This window comes from Xenopus laevis, chromosome 6S (assembly GCF_017654675.1).
Source record: "Xenopus laevis strain J_2021 chromosome 6S, Xenopus_laevis_v10.1, whole genome shotgun sequence".
Classification (NCBI taxonomy): Eukaryota; Metazoa; Chordata; class Amphibia; order Anura; family Pipidae; genus Xenopus; species Xenopus laevis.
Window position 1 is genome coordinate 29,142,937 of NC_054382.1, and position 26,863 is coordinate 29,169,799.

A 26,863-nucleotide genomic window follows, 5' to 3' on the forward strand; every position below is an offset into this window, starting at 1 on the left:
ATGGGCGAATTTGCGCGATTCGCCGCCAGCGAATAAATTCGCGAAACGCCCGTGAAAATTCGCGGCAAAAATTCGCCGGCGGCAAATTTTTTTTTTTCGAAAAAACGAGACGCCGGCGCGATTTTGCAAATTTTTCGCCGTTTCGCGAATTTCGCACAAAATTCGCGAATTTTTCGGCGAAGCGAAACGGCGCAAATTCGCCCATCACTATGGGTGACCTCGCGACCAACTGGTAAATTAAGCATTAGAGAGATTATTATATGATCCCCTTATATATTTATACATAATTATCATAACACCCCTTAAGCTCCCTTCTCCAGCTTGAACAACCCCAATTTGGCCAGTCTTTCCTCATAGCTAAGATTTCCATACCTTTTACCAGCTTAGTTGCCCTTCTCTGTACCCTCTCTAATACAATAATGTCCTGTTTGAGTGATGGAGACAAAAACTGTACGGCATATTCTAGATGGGGCCTTACAAGTGCTCTATACAGTGGAAGAATGACCCCCTCCTCCCTTGACTCTATGCCCCTTTTAATACAGCTCAAGACCTTATTTGCCCTTGATGCTGCTGACTGGCATTGCTTGCTACAGCCAAGTTTATCATCTACAAGGACTCCAAAGTCCTTTTCCATAGTGGATTTGCTTAGTGCATGACTTTAGATTTATTAACATTGCATCTCATTTGCCACTTAGCTGCCCAGATTGCCAGTTGGTCAAGATCATGTTGCAAGGATACCACATCCTGGATGGAATTAATTGGGCTGGATAATTTTGTGTCACCTGCAAACCCTGATACATTGCTTACAATACCCTCCCCTAAGTCATATATGAACAAGTTAAATAAAAGTGGACCCAATACCATGCCCTGAGGACCCAATACCAAGCCCACTAAGAACCGTACTCCAGTAGAGAATGTACCATTAACAACCACCCTCTGTAACCAATCCTGTAGCCAGTTTCCTATCCATGTGCAAACTACTTTATTAAGCCCAACAGACCTTAGTTCAGAAAGCAGTCATTTGTGGGGCATGGTATCAAAAGCTTTGGCAAAATCCAAATAGATCACATCTACTGCCCCACCCCCCCACTGTCCAGCATCTTACGTACCTCATCATAAAATACAATCAAATTTGTCTGACATGACCTATCCTTCATAAAGTCATGCTAATTGCTGCTCATAATGCCATTCACTAGGACAAAATTTTGAAAGTAATCTCATAACAAGCCTTCAAATAATTTGCCCACCACAGATGTTAAACTTACTGGCCTATAATTGCCAGGCTGAGAACATACTCCCTATTTAAATATTGGAATGACATCAGCTTTTCTCCAATCCATAGGCACCATACCAGATCCATACCAGATGAAAGCGAATCTGAGAAAATCAGAAATAGGGGCTGGTCTAAAACTGAACTAAGCTCTCTTAGAACCCGGGGGTGTATGCCATCAGGCCCTGGAGCCTTGTTTACATTCATTTTAATTAAAGCTTTATGGATCATATCCTGAGTCAGCCACTGACTAGATTGAGTTGAGCTATCAGTGCAGCTATGAAGTGAGCCTGGGAGCTCAGACTCCTCTATTGTATACACTGAAGAAAATAATTGATTTAGCATATTTCCCTTTTCTTTATCTGTTACAACCTAAGTTACAGCATTTGCCTTTTCTGTATCTGTCACAACCTATGCGTATCTTGAATTGGACGTGTTGTTGTTAATATGATTTTGCATGCATATGCCCATTGTATCTTGAGAATTTGTGGAGTAAGGATTGCATCATTTCTGGTACTTCGAATCAAAATGTTATCTAACCATTCTTCAGGACCAATTGACCCAGCCCACAATTGAAACCCTATAATAAACCCTAACTTGGTGGCAGGGCTGGAACTAGGGGTAGGCAGAAGAGGCACCTGACTAGGGCACAACAAAACAGGGGCGCTGGGCAGGTACCTGTCTTCTGCCTACCCCTAGTCCATGTTTGCTGGTCTCTCCTCTGTGCTCTCCCCTCCACTCAGGCTTTTTCCCCCTCCCTCCAGTACTTTCCTCTCCCTTCCCCTCCGGCTCTCTTCCCTCCCCTCTGGCTTTTTCCCCTTCCTCTCCCCTCCCCTTCAGTGCTCTGTGCATGTGTGTGGGCACTGCTTGGAGGTGGTGATAGCTTCAGAGTTTCCAAGCACTTGTGTGTTATTTGGAACAGAAAGAGATAAAGATGCATTAGCTTTAAGTGCAACTGTAGGGATGTGGAAGGTGTAAAACATGTATTATCGCAGATTGTTTGCATTTCACATTTTGTTTTTATATACCAGTATTCACAAAATAAATGCACTGTATAAGGCATATCTACCTTTTACTTTCTCTACTGTGGTTATGGAAATGGGATAATGATTTTAAATAAAAAGTATAGTACAGGCATGTGGACCTGTTATCCAGAAGGGGAAGCCGGTTACCCCCCAAAAAAATCTCTATTGCACTTCGCCTGGTCTGAGGTAGTGAAGGTAAGTCTTGTGCAAGAGGTAACGTTCAGTAAAATCCGCATCTTAGTGAATTTGCGTAGGTATCTCCATTTGCCAGAGCGCAAATTCACCTGGCATTAGGTAGTGAAGTTCCGCTAGAGTCTATCTCCTTCAGCAGCAAAGTTACGCCAGCGACCATTAATAAATCGGCAAAGTTCTGAAATGACGTCTCGCTGCCGAATTTTCACCAGCATTAGTCACTTCGCCATTTATTAAATTTGCCCTTATGGGAAAAGGCCTTTCTGTAATTCAGATCTTTCTGGATAATGGGTTTCCGGATAACAAATCTCATACTGTATATTGTATGGTATATTTTTTAATAAAAAAAAAAAATGACTTAATTACTTTGCTGAGGGTTTTTAATGATGGAAATCTTCTACAATCTAACCTGGGAATCCCTGTATTGCGACCCCCCCCCTTTATTATATGATGATCATCACTGGCAAAATCACTTTATTTGAAACAAGTATGCAAGGTCATCAATGATTTCAGATGAATGCATTTTGATTGTAAAGCATGTGATCGTAATTAGATGCCTATTATGCATTCATTCTTTTCTGCCTTTATCATACATACATTCATCATCTCATTGCGAATTTGCATTCTGGACACTTTGCATATCTTGATACAGTAGATTGAAAAAAAAGTGATTCAAATTGAATTGTGAATAAAAAGTACAAAACATGCTCTCCTTCTCATTAGGTGTTAAAGGCATATACATTCATGTAAAGGTTTAATAGATACAGGGGTGCAGAGGGTAATTCTTGCCCTTTACAAAGCAACAGTAATTCCTAATCTAGAACATGTAGTGAGGATTTGGTCTCCAGTAGTCAAAAGGGATATAAATAAAATTAAGAGATTCGAGAGAAGGGTAAATAAGCAGATACATATTAACCCTTTCCCTGCCAGCCGTTTTGTCCTAGATGCGAACATCTACTGCCAAGCAGTTTTTAGATATTTTGCACTCTTTCACTTTAAGGGCCTTTCCTGGGGTGGTCTTTTAGTTAACCCAGGAAAACAATATATTGTTTTTTTCAGGACAACCTGAACTTTCACAATATGCAAGAATTTTGGTGTAATTCTACTTCTCTAAAAAAATATTGGATTCTAAGTGTCAAATAAAATGAAAAAAATCATGTTGCACGAAGAACAATCACATATATCAGAAACATCATTCATTTTACGTACGAGAACACAGCTGATTTAGAAAGGTCTATGTCTCCTGAACGCGACAATACCAAATATATATAGTTTTATGGAGATTTCTCACTTGTATAGCTCAAAATCTACAAGCAGTACACAACCAAATTTCCAAAGCAACACTCCCCAAACGGCATACTTTTGATTTCAAGGCCAAACATTCCACTAACAGTAGGTTTACCCAAGAAAACTACCCATTACTAGAAAGAACAGATTCTGGTGAATCAAAAATGGGTAGAAATATCTTTGTACTCCAAACCACCAAGTTGCAATTGTTTCCTAAAGTTATAGTGTTTTATAGAAATTGGTGAATTTTTTGAAAAATGACCTCAAAGCTTCCACTCTACAGCAACATATCTCCCACACATCATTAGGTATCAATGTAAAACACCCCAAATATAAAATCCTGGGTCCACTGAACAGTTTGATGCCCAATATGAATAGATGTACCCAAGCACGTGGCATAGGAGGCCCCAAAAGGAAGACCCCCCGTTTGTTCTGTAATTTCAGATACTGCAAAATCAACACATTTACATCGTTTTGGGGGGCGGCAAAGGTAGAAAACAGTACGTTCACCCCAGAAAACCATATATTTTCGGAAAGTACACATTCCCCTGAATCTAAATTGGGTATGCATGTCTTTCTACGCCAAAGTACCAAGCCGCAAATCATTCCTAAATTTGGTGATTTTGGGGACATTTCCAAAAATGACTTCAAAATTTCGACCCTGCAGCATCGTATTACCCACATACTTTTAGGTATCAAGACAAATCACCCCAAATATGAAAGCCTGGGGTCCTCTGAACAGTTTGATGCCCAATATGTATAGGTGTACCCAAGCACGTGGCGTATAGGGGCCCCAAAACGAAGACCCCCATATGGTCTGTCATTTCAGGTACTGCAAAATCAACACATTTACATTGTTTTGAGGGGGGCAAATGTAGAAAAAAGTAAGTTCACCCCAGAAAACCATATATTTTCGGAAAGTACACATTCCCACGGATCTAAATTGGGTATGCATGTCTTTGTACTCCAAAGTACCAAGCCGCAAACCATTCCTAAATTTGGTGATTTTGGGGACATTTCCAAAAATGACTTCAAAATTTCGACCCTGCAGCATCGTATTACCCACATACTTTTAGGTATCAAGACAAATCACCCCAAATATGAAAGCCTGGGGTCCTCTGAACAGTTTGATGCCCAATATGTATAGGTGTACCCAAGCATGTGGCATATAGGGGCCCTAAAAGGAAGACCCCCATATAGTCTGACATTTCAGGTACTGCAAAATCAACACATTTACATTGTTTTGGGGGGGCAAAAGTAGAAAACAGTAAGTTCACCCCAGAAAACCATATATTTTCGGAAAGTACACATTCCCACGAATTCAAATTGGGTATGCATGTCTTTCTACGCCAAAGTACCAAGCCGCAAATCATTCCTAAATTTGGTGATTTTGGTGACATTTCCAAAAATCACCTCAAAATATCTACCCTGCAGCATCGTATTACCCACATACTTTTAGGTATCAAGAGAAATCACCCCAAATATGAAAGCCTAGGGTCCTCTGAACAGTTTGATGCCCAATATGTATAGGTGTACCCAAGCACGTGGCATACAGGGGCCCCAAAAGGAAGACCCCCATATAGTCTGTCATTTCAGGTACTGCAAAATCAACACATTTACATCGTTAGGGGGGGGGGCAAAAGTAGAAAACAGTAAGTTCACCCCAGAAAACCATATATTTTCGGAAAGTACACATTCCAACGAATCCAAATTGGGTATGCATGTCTTTCTACGCCAAAGTACCAAGCCGCAAACCATTCCTAAATTTGGTGCTTTAGGTGACATTTCCAAAAATCACCTCAAAATATCTACCCTGCAGCATCGTATTACCCACATACTTTTAGGTATCAAGACAAATCACCCCAAATATGAAAGCCTAGGGTCCTCTGAACAGTTTGATGCCCGATATGTATAGGTGTACCCAAGCACGTGGCATACAGGGGCCCCAAAAGGAAGACCCCCATATAGTCTGTCATTTCAGGTACTGCAAAATCAACACATTTACATCGATTTGGGGGGGGCAAAAGTAGAAAACAGTAAGTTCACCCCAGAAAACCATATATTTTCGGAAAGTACACATTCCAACGAATCCAAATTGGGTATGCATGTCTTTCTACGCCAAAGTACCAAGCCGCAAATCATTCCTAAATTTGGTGATTTAGGTGACATTTCCAAAAATCACCTCAAAATATCTACCCTGCAGCATCTTATTACACACATACTTTTAGGTATCAAGACAAATCACCCCAAATATGAAAGCCTAGGGTCCTCTGAACAGTTTGATGCCCAATATGTATAGGTGCACCCAAGCATGTGGCATATAGGGGCCCTAAAATGAAGACCCCCATATAGTCTGTCATTTCAGGTACTGCAAAATCAACACATTTACATCGATTTGGGGGGGGCAAAAGTAGAAAACAGTAAGTTCACCCCAGAAAACCATATATTTTCGGAAAGTACACATTCCAACGAATCCAAATTGGGTATGCATGTCTTTCTACGCCAAAGTACCAAGCCGCAAATCATTCCTAAATTTGGTGATTTAGGTGACATTTCCAAAAATCACCTCAAAATATCTACCCTGCAGCATCGTATTACACACATACTTTTAGGTATCAAGACAAATCACCCCAAATATGAAAGCCTAGGGTCCTCTGAACAGTTTGATGCCCAATATGTATAGGTGTACCCAAGCATGTGGCATATAGGGGCCCTAAAATGAAGACCCCCATATAGTCTGTCATTTCAGGTACTGCAAAATCAACACATTTACATCGATTTGGGGGGGGCAAAAGTAGAAAACAGTAAGTTCACCCCAGAAAACCATATATTTTCGGAAAGTACACATTCCAACGAATCCAAATTGGGTATGCATGTCTTTCTACGCCAAAGTACCAAGCCGCAAATCATTCCTAAATTTGGTGATTTAGGTGACATTTCCAAAAATCACCTCAAAATATCTACTCTGCAGCATCGTATTACCCACATACTTTTAGGTATCAAGAGAAATCATCCCAAATATGAAAGCCTAGGGTCCTCTGAACAGTTTGATGCCCAATATGTATAGGTGTACCCAAGCACGTGGCATATAGGGGCCCTAAAAGGAAGACCCCCCCTTGTATGTTCTGTCATTTCAGGTACTGCAAAATCAACACATTTACATCGTTTTGGGGGGGGCAAAGGTAGCAAAAAGTAAGTTCACCCCAGAAAACCATATATTTTCGGAAAGTACACATTCCCACGAATCTAAATTGGGTATGCATGTCTTTCTACTACAAAGTACCAAGCCGCAAACCATTCCTAAATTTGGTGATTTTGGGGACATTTCCAAAAATGACTTCAAAATTTCGACCCTGCAGCATCGTATTACCCACATACTTTTAGGTATCAAGACAAATCACCCCAAATATGAAAGCCTGGGGTCCTCTGAACAGTTTGATGCCCAATATGTATAGGTGTACCCAAGCACGTGGCGTATAGGGGCCCCAAAACGAAGACCCCCATATGGTCTGTCATTTCAGGTACTGCAAAATCAACACATTTACATTGTTTTGAGGGGGGCAAATGTAGAAAAAAGTAAGTTCACCCCAGAAAACCATATATTTTCGGAAAGTACACATTCCCACGGATCTAAATTGGGTATGCATGTCTTTGTACTCCAAAGTACCAAGCCGCAAACCATTCCTAAATTTGGTGATTTTGGGGACATTTCCAAAAATGACTTCAAAATTTCGACCCTGCAGCATCGTATTACCCACATACTTTTAGGTATCAAGACAAATCACCCCAAATATGAAAGCCTGGGGTCCTCTGAACAGTTTGATGCCCAATATGTATAGGTGTACCCAAGCACGTGGCGTATAGGGGCCCCAAAACGAAGACCCCCATATGGTCTGTCATTTCAGGTACTGCAAAATCAACACATTTACATTGTTTTGAGGGGGGAAAATGTAGAAAAAAGTAAGTTCACCCCAGAAAACCATATATTTTCGGAAAGTACACATTCCCACGGATCTAAATTGGGTATGCATGTCTTTGTACTCCAAAGTACCAAGCCGCAAACCATTCCTAAATTTGGTGATTTGGGGGACATTTCCAAAAATGACTTCAAAATTTCGACCCTGCAGCATTGTATTACCCACATACTTTTAGGTATCAAGACAAATCACCCCAAATATGAAAGCCTGGGGTCCTCTGAACAGTTTGATGCCCAATATGTATAGGTGTACCCAAGCACGTGGCGTATAGGGGCCCCAAAACAAAGACCCCCATATGGTCTGTCATTTCAGGTACTGCAAAATCAACACATTTACATTGTTTTGGGGGGGGCAAAGGTAGAAAAAAGTGCGTTCACCCCATAAAACCATATATTTTTGGAAAGTACACATTCCTGCGAATCCAAATTGGGTATGCATGTCTTTGTACTCCAAAGTACCAAGTCGCAAGCCTTTCCTAAATTTGGCGATAAAAGCAACTGTTTTTACATTTCTGAAAATCGCCTAAAAATATTGCAATTGGCCGCATTTATCTCACCCAATTTCTTACATACAATTGTAAAACACCATAAATATTGATGCCAAGGGTCTACTGAACAGTTTGATGCCCAATATGCATAGATATACCAAGGCAGCTGGCATGTGCGGACCCCAAATAAAAATAGTGAATATGAGTTTTCTCCGCTGCCCATTCGCCTTCTGTGAACATAGACCCTTGACTTCATATTATTTGCCTCAAGACCCTCCTAACAGCAATGACCCCCCAAAACCATACATTTTTGGAAAGTACACATTCTGCCGATTCCAACAAAGATAACGACGTCTTTCTACACGAAACTACCAAACTGCAAAGCTTTTCTAAACATATAGGTTTTTACAACATTTCTGAAAATCGCCTAAAAATGTTGCAGTTTGCCGCATTTATCGGACACAATGTTTTACGTACAAAGAAAAATCTCTCTAAATATGGACGTCAGAGGTCTAATAAATAGTTTGATGCCCAATATGTATAGATTTACCAAAGTATGTGTTGTGTATGGACCCCAAATGAAAAACGTAACTATGAATTTTCACGCTAGCCAACTAAGCTGCAGAAAAGAGAACCCTAACTGTACGTTATGTGCCGTAAGACCCCCAAACTGTAAAAAGACCCCCAGAAACCCATATATTTTTGGAAAGCACATATTTTGGCGGATCAAACTAAGTAAAATCTATCTTTCTATACCAAAGCACCAAACAGCAAAACGATACTAAAGATACATAGGGAACAATAATGCAGGGATAAAATTGCAATAAAACCACAAAAATAGCGTAAATCAATGAAATAACAAAATAATTGTTCTGACAGTGTAATTAGTGGCCGAAATCGATTATCCAATAGTCACGCTGCCAAAATAACACGTTTTTAGGCAAAAAAAACAAAAGATAACAGTATAATGAATTCGTAAAAAAAAACAAAAACACCTGTTTGTGTATACATATTTGTGCACTAATAAAAGTTATCTGAGTGTGCAAATACATGTAAATAAGTGTAAATAAGTGTAAATAACTGTACAAAAGGGACCAAGTGTGCTAAAATTAAAAAAAAAAAATTTAAAAAAATTCCAATCTTTACTAAAATGCATAAATGTACTGTAAGTATGTGTAGGTGCAGGTAAGTGTGTAAAAAAACGTGCACTTACCGTTTTTGGAGCAGGAGAATCGCTGTCTTCTTTGGAGGAGTCCTGGCAGCGTGTCTGCAGAGTTGCTGCGCAGCAGGAAGTGCGTGGGCGGCTCTGCAGGCAGGAAGAAGGTGAGTGTAGTAGCAGACGCTCCATGCGATGCGTCTGCTACTTTGAAGTCGGATCTGCGACAATCGAGTCGCAGATCCGACTTGACAGCCCCCCAGCCTCGTTGCCTAGGGGGCTGTCTTCTCTCCCCACTCTCTGCGGAGGCGGCAAAAGCCGCCGAAGCAGAGAGAGCGCTCAGCTGCTAAAGAACGTACAATGTACGTTCTTGGCAGCCTGAGCATTTGCCTGCCAGCACGTACGCCGTACGTGCTTGGCAGGCAAAGGGTTAAAGAGGGTCTAGGTTATTAATTAAAGGAGTTGTTCACCTTTACGCTTACTTGTAGTATGATAGAGATTGATATTCAGAGACAATTTGCAATTGGATTTTATTTTTTATTATTAGTGGGTTTTGAGTTATTTAGCTTTATATTCAGCAACTCTCCAGTATGCAGTTTCAGCAATCTAATTTCTATGGTACAAGTTTGAGTTGTTTTCAGATTGTTGACCATAAACAAACACTTTTTTTAATTGATTCCCATCTATTATTTTTTATCATTTTCCCCAAAAAACTTTCTAACTCTCTCTCTCTCTCTCTCTCTAGATATATAAAATATACACAACAGTTTACACAACAGAAGTATATGTCCTCTAGTTGTTGGGAAGGCATGCTAAATATAAATGTATATAAAGCAGCTTCAGGATAAATTTTGTTCTTATATTCTGTTTACAATATACAGTAGGGGTAAAAACGTTTGCACTTATTCTTGCAAATCTATAGCAACCAATCAACAAATTCTATTTACTGGCGCCTTTTCGAAGTGAATGCTTTCCTTCCATTCCATTATTTAGATTTCCATAGCAATAAAATGGTTTAGAAACCATAATGTATGATTCGGTTGATTGTGATAACCCAAGTATGATAATTATATCCTTTATATATATTCTGAGTCCATCGGGTCAGGTGTTACCAGCTGCCTTTAGCACTTACTCACTATATGTGTTACTGTTTCTAAGCTCGGTATGATATCAAATTGACCGTTTTCTGTAACTACTAAAATTTTGCCTAAATTTAACAGTTTGATAAATTGTATCCCCTTGGCAACTGTTGTTAATTCGTAACACTAAATTTTGCTCCAGAGGTGCCACAATAATTTCTGTCCTAAACAACAAACTGAAGGCAGCATTATATTTTAATTTAATTAAATAGCTTGGTGATGTTATTTTTCCTGAAGATCAGTAAGATACTTCCTTAATCAACTTAATCAACTATAAAATAATATAAAGTAATTTAATATTCCAAAACAGTTGTGAGATTTAGAAAAGACTGATGCACAGAAACGTAGTAGGCATATCTTCTGCCCTATACTTGCTACTCTACCTATTGTTTCTGTTGGTAGGGACACCTTCTCTTTTAGCTGGTTAAAATATTAAACATCAATGTCAAGGGTTCCAGTGCTTATGCTTTACATTGCTCAGTTTACAGCTGATACATGGGGGTGCAGAATTATATATTGCTTCATGTCTGTGAAGGTTCTCATTCATCCATGTCATGGTTTATCTGTAGTAATAAGTCAAATCAATCTGGACTACTTTGTTTTTTCTTAAAGACGTTACACTAGTCATCCGACTGGCTTTCTCTATTCTGAATGACCTGTACAAAAATATTGGTGAGTTTATACTGTGGAATCTTACTCAGTATAATATCAGGATAATAATATGTTTAATAAAACCAGCATGGGGTGAGTGACCTCATGGAGGTAAGGTATTGATTGTATTAGTATGATTGGGGCGATGAGCTGTTATTAAACTGTCCATCAATACAGTGGACCACATCAACAAGTTTACAGGTGAAGATATGTGAGATAACACACTGGCTTTTTTAGACTGCTTGGTAAGAGAGAGAAGAAAGCTGGAAATAGAGATCTACAGGGAACCAAGCCACATGGACCAATACTATTTGAATCCCATCATCGATTAGAACACTACAACAACTAGCAGACATGATCCCCACCAGCACAGAGTTTTAGGCAAAAGAGTTGAAGCACCTTAGAGGGGTCCTTAAAACGTGCGGGTATTCAGACTGGGCCTTTGTTAAACCGGGAGAAATAGAAAGAACAACCTCAAAACTACCTGTGAAGGTGGAGAGCAGGACAGATGAAAAAGAACTTGGTCCCACCATATATTTCTGGGGTGTCCAAAAAATGTAGAAGGATCTTTAAGAAGTACTGTACATCAGAAGTTACCTATATTTCGTGTTGATAATTTTTCACTACTACTTTTTAAGTAATTGCTGCTTCAAATTCCTAAACCTAATTGTTATGCCAAACTGACTGACTGCCAGTTTGAGTTTCTAATGCTAATGGACTACTGCTGTGTAAATATAGCAGTCCCCTCATAGAGGAACATGGGGGATCATATAGGTATTATAAATGCACTGGCCAAATATTTTTACAGCAAAATGACAAACCATGTTGTTATAGTTTTATGAAAAGGTTTAATTTCTGGTGTCAGTATCACTTTAATAAACACCACATCCTGGTCTGCTTTAAAACCCAGCAACACATTGAAGCAGCAGCTGCTTTATACAAGAGATCCAAAAGCAAAGCATAAGAACTTTATACGTGGGAGCAATTAAACAACTTTTACAGTGATGTATGGAGCATCACAGAACAGCCAGCTTCTCAGGTGTACCTACATCTCGAAAATAAGGGCACATGTTCACAAGTTGGCAAGTTCACATTCTGGACAGGCAGGAGGATTAGTTTAAAAGAGGTCATATACCGTGTGTGAAAAAGGAAAAACCAAGGGCAGATTTATTTACATGCCAATTTTTTTTTTCGGAAACCTTCGCCATACTTTGCACCACTAGACATTATTTCATGACGACTGCGCATATTCATTAAAATACATAATTTCATCTTAGCAAAAGAACGCCAGCACACTTTAATTAGCAAAGATTCATTAGTGCAAAAATTTTCTAGCGCTTTTTCTCTAGAATTTCTTTTTTCCAAGCAAAACTTTGTTAACTTACGCTTAAGTCAATTTAAATTCAAGTGAGTACATAAAGGTCATATGTATGTTTTTATTATTGGAGAAATTGCTGGAAGTTGCCAATATTTATTAACAATGTCCAAGAAATCAAATCAAGAAACTAGAGAAATAGGCCATGAGCCCACCCTAAACTCTGAAGCATGAGTGAGCTTCATATGTTTCAAATTTTTTATTTACATTTTTTTAAACAGTTGCAACTTGTAAATAATAATCATACCTTATACATATGAAAAAACATCAACGTTTTGTCTTTATTTATGACTTTTTTGGATACCGGATATGATGTCAATGACATAATAATGTTAAACAGTGTCGGACTGTACCACCAGGATACCAGGAAAACTCCCGGTGGGCCCAGGTGTCAGTGGGCCCTCATGCTGCTAAGCATTTGGTCTATTTCATGGTCATTCCCTATTTCTATGAGAACAAAAAGGCTAAATAGATAGAATAATAGATTATAGTATGTAAAGAAAAGAGACTAGGAGAATAGAGGTTGAGTGAGGAGAGTTACTGTACAGTAAAAGTACTGAAATGGGCTTCTGGTGTCCCAGTATAACACTGTGTTGGGGCCCTTGAAGTAGCAGTCCCAGTGGGCCCAGTACCCCCAGTCCGACACTGATGTTAAGGGTGAAGTTTCAGCATATCTATTCGCCAGTCACAACCTGGTGAAATAGACTTTGGCAAAAAGGGTAACTAAGAGAAACTTTGACATCTTTACAGAAAGGGATTAAAGATCATTTGCCTTAGGCAACATTCACCTGGGAAACAGCACAAAAGTTCTCTAGTGCTGAGATTTTCTGCTAGCGAAATCTCTTTCTTGCCTTTTTGGCAATGGTGCTGCAAATTGGTTTGTTGTGGCTAAAAAAACAGAATTCACACTAGTAAATGTGCCTCCAAGTTTAAACAGAGGCGGGCGGGGTGCGACATCTGTTGTATGCCACATACAATGCTGTTTCAGTACATCTCCCTGGACAGTTTAATAACACTGAATAGCTCAAATCTTGCTTAATACAATCAACACCTTACCTCCAAGAGGTCTCTGACCCTATGCTGGTTTTACTGAACAGATTATGCTGATTGGAGTAACAATCCAGGGTATATAACCATAAATATTTTTGTACAGCTCAAAATTTCTGAATTCTGAATTGAGAAACTCAGTTGAATGGCTTGCAAAACGTCTTCAAGGAAAAAGAAAAAACAGCAAGTGTAGTTGATTTGACTTACTACTACTATAGAAATATCTTGCTTCCTCTGTATTTCCCCCATCAATTGGGTTCTACCTATAAAAACAATCTGTGAAAAAGATCAAACTATTTCAGTGTTCTATCTTTTCTCAACACTGAATGCAAGGCAAGGCTGCAGTAGGACATGCTGATAATAAAAGGTTCTGGCAAATATTTAGTGTTTTTGTAGTCCCTAGGAGGGTTTTGGCCAGCTAACGGTTGGTTCTGTATTACAGTTCGAAGGGGAGCATTTTTGCTTTTTGTTAGTTCAGTATTTGGCTAGGTGGTGTCAGGGTTTCCTATTCTATAAAAGGGAAGCTACCACATGTTATGTCTTGTTTTCCCCTCAGTTGCTGAAGGAGGTGGTGTGCTGAAGGGCCTGAGATCGAGGTAGGTCCCAGTAGGTCAAAATGAGTGCTAGGAAAGATTAGTATCAGCTCACTATAGGAGTGAGAGGCAGGATCAGGGTAGGAACAGGGTGATTATTAGACAGCCAAAAGCTCCAATGAAGGGCCTAGTAAGGGTTAGTAGCAAAGCAAATGTAGGTGTTGCCAGTATAGAAGTATTTACTGAGTGCATTTATGATTGTAACATCTAATTAGCAGTAGATAACCCAATAAAGAGATATAATTTTGATTTAAGAATCACTGTCTGCCAAGAGATGAGCTTTGTGTGTTGGATTCTCCAATAGTACAGACTTGCAGATAACACATGCTCTTTCAAGAGTTTCAGGGAGTTGCAACAGGCAGAAACAAGTCTGGGTAAGACCAAGTAAGGTACAAGGTACTATCACGTATGGCTCTCTAAATTTAGATCAAGTGCTAAGCTCCCTGGTCATGGCTCAATCTTCTGCCTGTAGCAACCACCTTTAGCCTCAGGAGGAGCCCTCGGCTAATCAGATGCCGCCAGGTCTTACCTTGAGAGGAGCAAAGCAGATGTTCTGAACAAGCAAAGGGGCACATGCATTTCCAAGGTTTTGGACGGAAGGCAACAGTTCAGGGAATAGACGAAAAGCATAGTCTGGCAGGCCGGGGTCGGTACAGGCGGAGTTCAAGCAGGATCAGACAGGCAGTGGTCGTTACAGGTGGAGTTGAAGCAAGGTCAATCAGGCCAGTGTCGGTACAGGCAACATTTAAAGAGTAGTCAGGCAGGCAAGGGTCAATACTAGTAGAGTTCAGAATCATCAGGCAGGCAAGTGTCTTAGCAGAGTTCAGAATAGTCAGGCAGACAAGGGTCAGGATTGGCAGAGTTCAGAATAGTCAGGCAGACAAGGGTCAGGATTGACAGAGTACAGAATAGTCAGGCAGGCAAGGATAAAAACTGGAATCAAACAGACAGAATTCACACCCAGATACTAAACAGGTTAGACCTAACAACGGGCAATGAGTTTGGCCACAAAGCCGGAAGTGCTCGCCACGTGTGCTCTAGGGACCAGCAATTACAGCACAGAGGTAAGTTGATAGTTCATCAAAAGTGCTGCAGTGCTTATTGCATAAGAGGTACCGAACATGATGCAGTATTTCCAACCTCATCAAAGAAGCCATCTCACACACAGTGTCCTGCCATATCATGGCATAAGAAGTCTGCAACACAAAAAGCTTGACCATAATGCGCCTGCAACGTAATATAGAAGTCTGCAACACAACAGCATGAACATAACTATTTGCTTATGAGACATTTCGGGATGAGTTTTGTGACATGTATTGTATATATTATTGTATATATTTCATTGGTTTGTTTTCTTGCCTCATTTTCCCACAAGAATAAAGGTATACAATTATTCTTTCAAGTATTTTGTTATTGATATTTTATTATATAGTAGGGCATACAGGGTAAGGCCATTGCCAAAGGTAAACATAAGTTACAGTGCTTAATTGCGCCTGTGTGAGCTGTGCTGTCATTCACCACAACTGGAACATTTCATGGAAACTGGTGCAAGAGTTGTATGTATGGGTCCTAAGGGGTGCAGCTTTGTTCTGTTCAGTGCTCTAGCAATTGTGCTTGTAACTTAGGCCATAGTATGTATAACAGTCAAAACTTTACTAATTTCTTGAATTTTCTTCTTTTCTACTTTTAAAACATCCCCATGATTCATACTCAAACTCATTCCTTATGTGGAAACCCATTATCCAGAAAGCTCTGAATTACAGGAAGGCCGTCTCCCATAGACTCAATTATAAGCAAAAAAATTAAAATGTTGTAAAAAATTATTTCCTTTTTCACTGTACTTCTACTTGAAGATAACTAAGCTGCATAAACCCATCTTGATGGTGGCAAAGCAATCCTATGGGGTTTCTTTAATGTTTAAATAATATTTAGCAGATTTACGGTATTGTAATCCAGATTGTATAAAAATCTCTTATCCGGAAAACCCCCAAGCCCCAAGCTTTCTGGATAATAGATTCTATACCTGTACCATTTAAGTGAATATAAAACAGAAAAAGCAAGGGAATGGGTCTTGATCTCCACAGTTCTCTCTTAAAGGATCATAGTAAGAAAAATGCCATAAGCCTTAACCACCAGCAATAATATTAATCTCCTAAAATGATATAACTCAGAGAAAAATAGTACCTTAACCAGCATTTGTGTAAATTATATGTGAGCAGTGAATGAGCCACCTGTGATGCAAATAATAAAACATTTTAAAACATATGGAAAATCTGTATCATTTGAATGAAGTGCAAACACATGTAAAGTATGAATGAACTAACATCTAAAAATAAAATCTGTATGAGCAGCGATTATAAAGTATTTGCATGGAACTGATACAAGCCCTAAAATGTAAACATACACTTTGCAGATATGCAAAGTCTACAGACATGTGATACAGGCATGACTATTGAACTATGAACATTTTGTATCAGTAGACAGTGCAGTGTTTGGATAACAATGTCAAATGTCCTCGAATGACCCTTTTGTGAATTGTGCACAGAGAGAGGGAATCTGTTGGTTAGATTACATTTTACTATTACTTTAAAGGTCTATTTTTTATGCCAGAATTGCAGAATTGCGAAATAAAATAGAAAAAGTATAAAATACAGAGGTAAGTCTTCTTCATCTATTAATCCAGTTGGGAATGGTTACCCTGGAAATATGGTTGTTTTTAAGATGGTAGTAGCTCCAGGGTTCCCCTGAATGAATAGGTGCACTTCTGCATGATTTAGAACAGAAGTTGGATGGAATCATTTAGGCAACTATAGGAAAGTGCAAGGGTTTTGCATTTATTAAAGGTACTGTATTTGCATCCAGGCATTCCCCTACAGCACCAGTTTGTCCATCACATCTCCTGTTTTGACGTAAGCACAGAGGAACCATAGCTCCAGGCTTCCCACTGCGGGCCAAAAAGATATATTATAATACATTACAATGTTGTCACTTCCTCTGAATTCTATTAAAACTGTTATCATCTTGACCTGGTGAACAGACTGGTATTTTTAAGGTAGTGTTCATTTTTGCCAAAAAAAAAAAAAATGATTTGCAAAATACATATTAAACTAATTTAAAACTAACCCCTGTATTTATGTACTTACATGCAGACTCAGCAGAGAAATCCATTAATCCAGTTTGTTCAAATAGTTCATAACTATAGCAAATACATTAAGCTGCTGCAAAGCAATTCTCTTGACAAAACAAAATGGTCTTGACAATGAAACAAGGGAACAAAAATATTCTGATGACTTCACATGAAATGTATTTATGTATATTAATAATTCATATGCTTAAACAGTTTGGCATTTGTGACCCATACAGAAAATAGGCCATTACGCTAATTTCAGATTTCAAAGGCTAATATATAATTAAAAAAAAGTTGCTGTTTTTATAGAATGTCACAATTAAACAAAGTTGGTTTTGTTTCATTCATATATTGCAGGAATCTTTTTTTTTTCAAATAGAAAAGGTCAAAGGACAAAAAGCCACCTTCTGAAACTTGAGAAAAATATTTTAATCAGCATAAATGGTCAGTGAGGCTGTGGCCTTTGCTGCCAGAAGATGTTGTTATGGAAGACCTTTACGAGGGGCTTGGATGTCATCTGCTATAGACACAATATATAGGGGTACAAAAACCTCTAGAGCTACATGTGTGTGCATCAAATATATATATATAAATACAATTTGATTGTTTTTTACTATGAAATCCAAATTATTTGTGAAAAAACTGACATTTTTTGAGATTTATTATACCCCAGAGATGAAAAAAGTCTAAATCTGAAAATATGGCATCTTAGACCTGCCGAGGTTGTATATAAGTCAATGGGAGAGGTCCCTATTGGAAGGATCTTATTTGGAACCTTCTATGGTCTGCGCTGAAATTAGCCACAAAATCCAACTATTCAGTCTTTTTGGGCAAAAATACTAAAAATTCAGGCTTTTCGGGAAAGAGTCCAAACAAATTGTATGTTTTGAGTAAAAACTCCATCGATTTTATCAAGTTTGTTCCCAATCCGATTAAATCATGCTTTTTTATTAATAAATAAGGTCACATCATGGATTCTAATTTGCTCTGACTTTTTTATTTAAATACATCTGAAAAAAACAAATAACCCCTAAATGTGTATACCAGTTTTGGAGGTTTTGTCAGTTCCTCCAAATAATACTGTTAGTAGATTTTTCTCCATTATGGCAGACAGCTAAATCACTCAACTATCATATTTTTCCTGATACATTGTTACAGTCCACAATTCCAGGTTGCCTTGACAAGCTGATATGTACATTATTTTTGTGTTTTTGTAGGTCCTTTTATTAGTTCCTTGGTGGGACATTAAAGAACACAAAATATAAAGTTTAGTTTAATGCACTCTGAGATGTGAAACAAAGTCGGTTCACTCATTTCCATTCAACGGGCAGGCAGCATTCTTTATCTAAGTTTAGTTGGGAATTATACTGTGGTCTTAACTTATGGTAGGTATATAAAATAAAACAAAACAAAACAAAACAATATAATAATAATAACAGTAACAATGATCAGCCAAAATAATCATTGAACATGAATCCTTCAATGTTTCACACCTACAATGACAAAAAAGGTCCCCATGGAAACTTGTAACTGATCAACTATGATACAAATAAAAGACATTCAGATTTCTAGTTGTTCTATAAATATGGTGCAGTATCCTGACCTATGATTACACATCCAATCATTGTTCTACCCCATACTAAAAAAATATACATGCATGCTGCATTCTTACCTACTGTTGAATTTTTCTGGATGTTTTTCTCTCATCAGATGAAATCTATGTGCAATGGATGCATCCTGCAATAAGTAGAATCAAAATATTATATTATTTAAATTCTTAATAATAATTAAGTCGATTTTTTTGTTACTTTTACACATTTCATAAAAGCCTTTCTTAGAAATCTATCTAAAAAAATGTCCCTCAGTATAATGATATAAGTTCAGTTAAACTGACAGACAGTATAACTGATCTTCTATCATTGTACTGAGGGACATTGTAGTTTAATTTCATTTTTTGGAAGTTACCTTCTCAGAAAATAAAACGTGTGCAGGAAAAAACTCAATAAATTGTGAAAAAATCGGAATCATACAGATTATTTGGATTTGATGCTGAAAACTGTGACTTTTTCAGATTTGTCGCTGAAAACTGTGACTTTTTTCGGATTTTACACAAAGAGCGTCACAAAGAATTGTGCTTGTGTGTGTGCAAATCCATTGTCATGCATTTATTGAAGAATATTCCCTTAAACTATGTAATTACTTTACAGTTATTATCATTGTCCTTTGCTGAAGTGAAACACTTATACTCATGACAAATAGCATGAAAATATTCATACAATAGCATCACCATCAACTGCAACTAAAAATCCATGTTACTATTCCCTGTGCAGTAATATCTTGCTAGACAAAGGAAGTTTTTCATTCATACATTACTTGTTATTAATACATTGTCTCTGAAACAGGAAGCATTTTGCATTACAGATTTGTGAGCAAATTACATGGATTATTAAAGATGACTACAATGTGAATACAGCCCATACATAGAACTGTATCAATGGCAGAATTAATGGAAACTTAGGGGCAGATTTACTTAGGGTATATTAAATTAACCCTCGATATTCGACTGTCAAAGTTAAATCCTTCAACTTCGAATATCAAAGTTGAAGGGTTTACCGCAATTCGATCGAAGGAAAAATCTTTTGATCGAATGATTAAATCCTTCGAATCAAACGATTAAATACTTCGAATCAAACGATTCAAAGGATTTTAATCCATCGATCGAACGATTTTCCTTCGACCAAAAAAAGCTTAGAAAGCCTATGGGGACCTTCCCCATAGGCTAACATTGAGGTTCGGAAGGTTTTAGGTGGCGAAGTAGGGGGTCGAAGTTTTTTTTAAAGAGACAGTACTTCGACTATTGAATGGTCGAATAGTCGAACAAATTTTAGTTCGAATCGTTCGATTCGAAGTCATAGTCGAAGGTCGAAGTAGCCAATTCGATGGTCGAAGTAGCCAAAAAAAACATCCGAAATTCGAAGTTTTTTATTCTAATCCTTTAAGCAATCTAAGTAAATGTGACCCCAAGTCTCACACATCAAATGAAGAGATTTTTTTTTGCCAAAACTGTGAAGCTGTAAAACCCTGTTGTGAAAAAAACTAAGGTGAGATACCATAATTGTTAAAAAAACATGTATTTAGAAAAGAAAAAAATGTAAAAATGAGTAAAGTGCACTATACAGGTTAATGTGCAAAAAAGAAAAATGTTTTTTATTATTAATGGGAGATTTACCATGACAAAGGTCAGTTTCAGCTGTTGAGCAACTGCTTAAAAAGGTTGTGACTCATAAGCACCTTCTCCATTGGCTGACCAGGATAATCATCCTACTCTGGAGAATGTTTTTTTTATGCTGGAGAATTTAGTGCTTAAGGGTATTGCTCTCTATTAGAAGTTTTGGTGAGCAAAATATTCAGTTTCATTCATCAGTTGGGAGAACGGCAAAATTTATGTTGTGCCACTAGCCAGCAAGCAACAGCAGGGATAAAATATCAAACACTAGTCACTCAATGTCTGCATAGTAGAATGTCATACATTTCTATAGTCTGCTATGGAAAATGAAGGGCACTACATACTGAATCTAAAGGACTATAAGGCATATGCAAAGGATAAGGGATAGGCAGTGTCCTAAAAAGATGGACCTATTTCCTAATGCATGATATGGTATGTAAAGTGGAAAATTGCAGACAAAGTCCCTCCGAGTGTTATTCACAAACTGTTATACATCATACTCTCCTATAATTATGCTTTGCACTAAACCATCAGTTTTATCTGAATTGCTGCATGAGGCACATGGATGCAAGGCTGTCCTGAAATGAACACCTGCCTTGAGTAAACCTTTCTATTATTCTTTGAGATCAGTGCCATGCAAATAGGTCACCATTTCATTAATAACTATATTTAATTTGTTCTCTGGTTGAATCAAAATGTAAACAGATGCAAATTGGGAGTCAATTGATACAAAACAATTCTGAGTGAATCATACATTGTATATCAGCAGATTATTTCTGTATCACCTTTGAGACAAATTATCACTAGTTAAAATGCACTGTTTTGCAGCATTGTATAGTATATTTATGATCTTTTGTGTATTTACAATGCTACAATGCCAATTAAAAAGAAACAATAATTGCTATTACTTGAGGCAGAAATTGCAAAGTACAGTACAGACTGTAATGCATAGAGACTAAAAATACGGAAATATATTTGATAATAGCTCTCATTTAAGTACAGGTCTTTATATTCAAACTACAAAATGGCCTTAATCAGTAATGGAACTACATTACTTCATGTGATCTTCAATAATCCTATACATAATTAGTATCTGGGATCAGACAAACTTGTCATAGATAGAGAATAGGATGACATACTGTACATTGTAGAAGAGATGCTATTAATGATTTTACATTCATTTTTAATAACACAGAGTGATTAAAGTAATATCAGTATCTACACTTTATTATTCCATAGTCTAACAATGTCTGAATGGTTTAAAAATGTTCCCCTGCAATATATTTTGATTGTAAAACCAAATGTGAAACTTACATATTCCCATTTACATAAGATATAATAATAATTATGTAAGAAGATATTACTTTTCCTTCTGTTTCTGTGATTCAAGCCATGACAATTAGTTTCATTCCATTATTAACAGTACTTTGCTGTCAATTCATTGTACAAAGTTTAGCTTTGCAATATCGATTTGTATTAAGTATATTATTTATGACAGAAGTTAATTATATCTGTTTATAGTTTATTTTGCCATAATATTTTACGGAAGACGTCACGTTAAAAACATCATTAAAATAACAGACATTTCTAAATTACAACTTAATCCCAGTTTTTAAATTATTTATTATTTTTGGTTTAATACATATAATTAGTCTGTCCTTTTCTTAAAGAGACCTACATGCATAAGTTTGCGTTAGAAAAAAAAATCATCTTCATAAACACATTGCCCAGCTGAATATAAAGTATATTACACTATTTGCAAATATGTTAAGGAAAATGGTTAAGAAAATAGACTTGATCTGTTTGATCTTCTGCAATATGGTATATATACAATAAACTCCCATATGTAATAAAAGCCACATAGTTTGCCCAGGATCAATAACAACCAACCAGCAGGGAGCAGATTTATCAAGGGTCGAAGTGAATTCGAGGGAATTTTGGTGTCGTTTTTTACGTGGAAAGTGTCTTTTCTGATGGAAAATAGATGACAGTTTGGTTTTAGGCTAATGTCACATCTTTTGTCACTGCTACTTTATCAGAAAACATGTCTCGGCAAAAGATAAAGGTTTCTTTTTAAATTTGCTTTCACAAAATATATATATTTTTGTGAGTGGTCAGGTCTAACACAGAAGAATTCTCCCACAGGATTGGTTGCACTGTATAACTTAATAACAATAAAATAATTAAATGGAAGAAATCTAATTCCCAATCAAATTGTTGGTGCACTTGCATTTTTTCTATTGCTTGAAGTAGCCATTGAAAGTGCAGAAGATATAACGTTTAGGGGACTCAAACATTTGTCATAGAGTCATAAATTGAATATTATCCTTCTGTTCTCTTTATGGAATTACCTAAGTTGTGTTCTGAGTTGAATTTGTAAAGTTTAGAGAATATGGGGGAAAAGGGTGGCTATTTTACAAAAATTCAATCTGGAAAGCATTATCCAATCAGAAAATATAATCCTTTCTAAATTCTTTATTCTTTATTGTGCTCTGAAAGCTTGATATTGGACTGCAAGTGACTGTCACAACCAAACACAGATTGGTTCAATCTTATAGTTATTTTTAGTTGTATTGCTTTCTTTTCAGACCTTCTGCTATCTTCTGCTATTGATCTTGTAGTCTTGCTTCCAAGTCAGTAGCTGAATTTATAAACATGAAAGAGTTGCAGAACAAAATTTCTATATTCAAAAAATCCAAAAAATAAGAACTAATGGCATATTTTCTTACAATAGTAATATCTATAGCACATCATACTAAAAGTTAATTTAAAGGCATACAACCTCTTTAATTTAAGTGAACATTCTGGCTTGGCTCTGGTCTTTTTGCCCCACTGAGTGCTTAAGCTTCCCACTATAGCATTTAATCAATGGAAAGGAAGACCTGCATTAACAAATATAATCTTACTGCTCATTCAATATTGTTCTCTTGCATGTATTATTTTCATCATAGAAATGAACTCATTACAGAGTGACAAATCAAAACAAGCAGTTTAACTGTGTCCCATTCAGTGTTGTATAAAACTGTATAACCTTCTATACTACTAAGAAAGTTTCCAGTATTTTAAGAACTGTACTTGTTGTCATACCATACTATTTCCGACACAAGCTTGTTTGCTTATTTTCAGCAATAGAGAACCAATGACATGGAACAGATGAATAAAATTCTTATCAAACAATAGGCGAATAAACCTGTTTTTTTTTTCCTGTCTCAGAAACGCATTTCAGACACCTGTTTCTGTTAAAAAATGTAATATTGTGTAAAAACTTTTCTATTTACACTGCTTTTATGATATTTATGATATTTATATTTCTCTGGAATAAAATAAGAGGAAGGGAATTTGCTGTAGTGTAAACAACCAGATTATAACATGAACAAATTAGGGCTAATTTAATTTATCATGGCAAGACAAGGTGCAATAGGCGAGGCATGATCACAGGAATAAGGCATGATATATATATATTATTTTTTTTTTACCAGTTACACTTTGTAATCTTTCCTGTTATTGAACTTTCAGGTTTCCATGTATAAGTAATGAGCTGTAGTGTTTTTGATTCTGAAGTTCAAAGACAAAAGCTGAGCTGAACCAACAAACCATTATATTTCAGCAAGACTGGAAAGGGCACATTTGCATTGCACATAGACATCCTAAGTGTTAATAAGAGCTTTAGGAACACAATAATATGTTGTGCAATTGTTTTAGGGTTGAATTGACGAGCCATGATTGATTTTAGCAGATATGAAAGAACAAGTTAGCTAGTAATTATGAAGAAAACGATGAATAAGGATTCCTTTTTTACTGCATTAATTCAATACAACATGCTATACTTATTCCTTTTTAAAGATCTGAAGATCTAGGTTGGCAGAGGTTTTCTTGTATAGTCTTTCATGTTATCATAGAAAGAGTTAAGTTAATATATTTAAGATGACTAATCCTGTGGACTGAACTGTAGAATATAACCATATATTTGGGTAATTTATGGGATTGTTTCATCAGGGCCTCTGCTCAGTGCAGTTTCTGGTTGTAATTCTCTATAAGAAACAAAGGTACTCATTAGCCCATGTTTCCTCATAGTTAAGGGCTATGGTGCATAAGGCTTTGCTTAAAGTGATGGATGAATTTACTCGCCAGGCGCGAATTCGCGGCGAATTTGCATGATTCGCCGCCAGTGAATAAATTCGCAAAACGCCAACGAATAAATTCGCAAAACGCCAGCGAAAATTCGCGGCAAAAACGTCAAAAACAGGTGCCAGCGTCAAAAACGGGCGCCGGCATCAAAAACGAGACGCCGGCGCCGTTTCGAAATTTTTTTGCCATTTCGCATAATTCGCAAATTTTCCGGCGAAGCGAAACGGCGCAAATTCGCCCATCAATATTTGCTTATATTCAGAACTATCATCGGACAATTTCCTTTGATTTTAGTATTTCTCCGAAATATTAAACTCCATGTTTACTAGGGGATCAGCGATTTTCCACTCAGTAGGACATGACCCATGGTGCTACTTTGCACAGGATAAATAAATGTTCAGCATTAGTTTTGAAGGTGTTGTCATGCTTCCAAAGTGAGGCAATCTGGCTTGTAGATGCCATCACTACATGTGTGATTTTCTTTTTAATTATATTTTGCCAATCGCCAGCATTTTATGCCGATCATTTAACTTCATCCTAGAGCTTCCCTGATATTTTATTAAATAGCTAAAATGGAGGTAAACGTGGACAGGTACAGTAAGTCCAATGCATAAGAAATTTGAAACTACCTGTTTTCTGTATAGAAACATTTAGCACTAGTGTTGGGCGAGTTTGTCCCGTTTTGCTTCGCCACGAGTTTCGGGAATTTCCCACGAAATTTGCGAAACTGGTGAAAAATTTGTAAAATGGCAATTTTGATGACTGCGACAATTCACCGGCGTCAAAATGGGCACCAGCGTCAAAGTCAACTTTGACGCTGGCGCCCATTAAAGTCAATGGGCATCCGTTTCTTGTCGTTGGAACCGTTGCTGGCAACTGGCAAATTTGCCGCAAATTTGCACCTGGCGAATAAATTCGCTCATAACTATATACCACCAATTTTTGCTGTTACAGTAGCACTTCAGTTTTACCACATTTAATACTTGCCTCAACATGACATTAAGGGGGAAATATAATAAAATTTACAAAGAGAACAAATTTGACAATAAAAATTTGCAGACTGCAATGTAATATTCTCCATTGCATTGCAAATCTTAATTGCACCTTGCAAACCTTTAAATCCTGCTTAAAGGTGGTGTAAACATTTGGAGCAAATGTAACAACTTTTTCATTAAGGAGTTTTATTACATACACTGCACACAATCGCAAGCTATAAAATTCACAATCGCTATCTTACTGTCATGTGAGGGAAAAAATATTTGCAAAGCAAAATTAATCACTTTGCGAACATTTATTTGCATTGTGAATGAATTGCAAACAATTTTTGCATTAGCGACCAATATAAGATTCCCCCATAACAATGAAGTGCCCTTATTTTTGGACTGCACATAATTAATAATGACTTCAGGGGGCACATTTACTAAGGGTCGAAGTGAATTCAAAGTGAATATTCGAATTGAAAAACTTCAAATTTCAAAGTAATTTTTGGGTACTTCGACCCAAAATAAGTCACATTCGACTTAGATTTGAAGTGAAAAGGCCTCGACCATTTGATAATTGAAGTACTGTCTCTTTAAAAAACGTAGACTTCGACACTTTGTCACCTTAAACCTGCCGAATTGCTATGTTAGCCTATGGGGATCTCCTAGAACATATAGCCAACATTTGGCTAAGTTTTTAGAAGGTGAAGTGAAATCGTTCGAAACGTTCAATTCGAAGTACGATCGTAGTACAATCGTATGATCTTAAGAATCCTACGAATTCAACTTCGAATGTCGAACTAGCCTATTCGATGGTTTAATTTCAAAGTTTTTTGCACTTCGAACTTTGACCCTTGATAAATCTGCCAGGTGTATGCCTGTGTCCCACCAGTCCAGTATTTGGATTTTGGAACATGTAGCAATCTCATTAAAATCTAAGGACTTGTGGTCTTTCAATTTTTGCTGATGTTTCCTAGCTACTCACTGAAGTATTACATACAGTATAAAATATAAGAATATTAGAAGTCGCTATATGGGGCAGATTTATCAAGGGTCGAAGTGAATTTTCAAGTAAAAAAATTCGAAATTCAAAGTAATTTTTTGGATACATCGACCATCGAATAGGATACTACGACTTTGAATTTACTTCGACTTCGATTCAAAGTAAAAACCGTTTGAATATTCGACCATTCGATAATCGAA

General features: G+C 37.2%; 1 protein-coding gene across 1 annotated transcript in view; it reads right to left on the reverse strand.

The window, feature by feature from the left end:
• dgkb.S (diacylglycerol kinase beta S homeolog) overlaps window positions 1-26,863 on the reverse strand; it is a 267,377-nt gene that overhangs the window by 128,716 nt on the left and 111,798 nt on the right. The window contains exon 20 of the mRNA XM_041567492.1: window positions 18,999-19,063. Within this exon, the coding sequence (XP_041423426.1) occupies window positions 18,999-19,063 (65 nt within the window). The remainder of the gene's footprint in view (window positions 1-18,998; window positions 19,064-26,863) is intronic.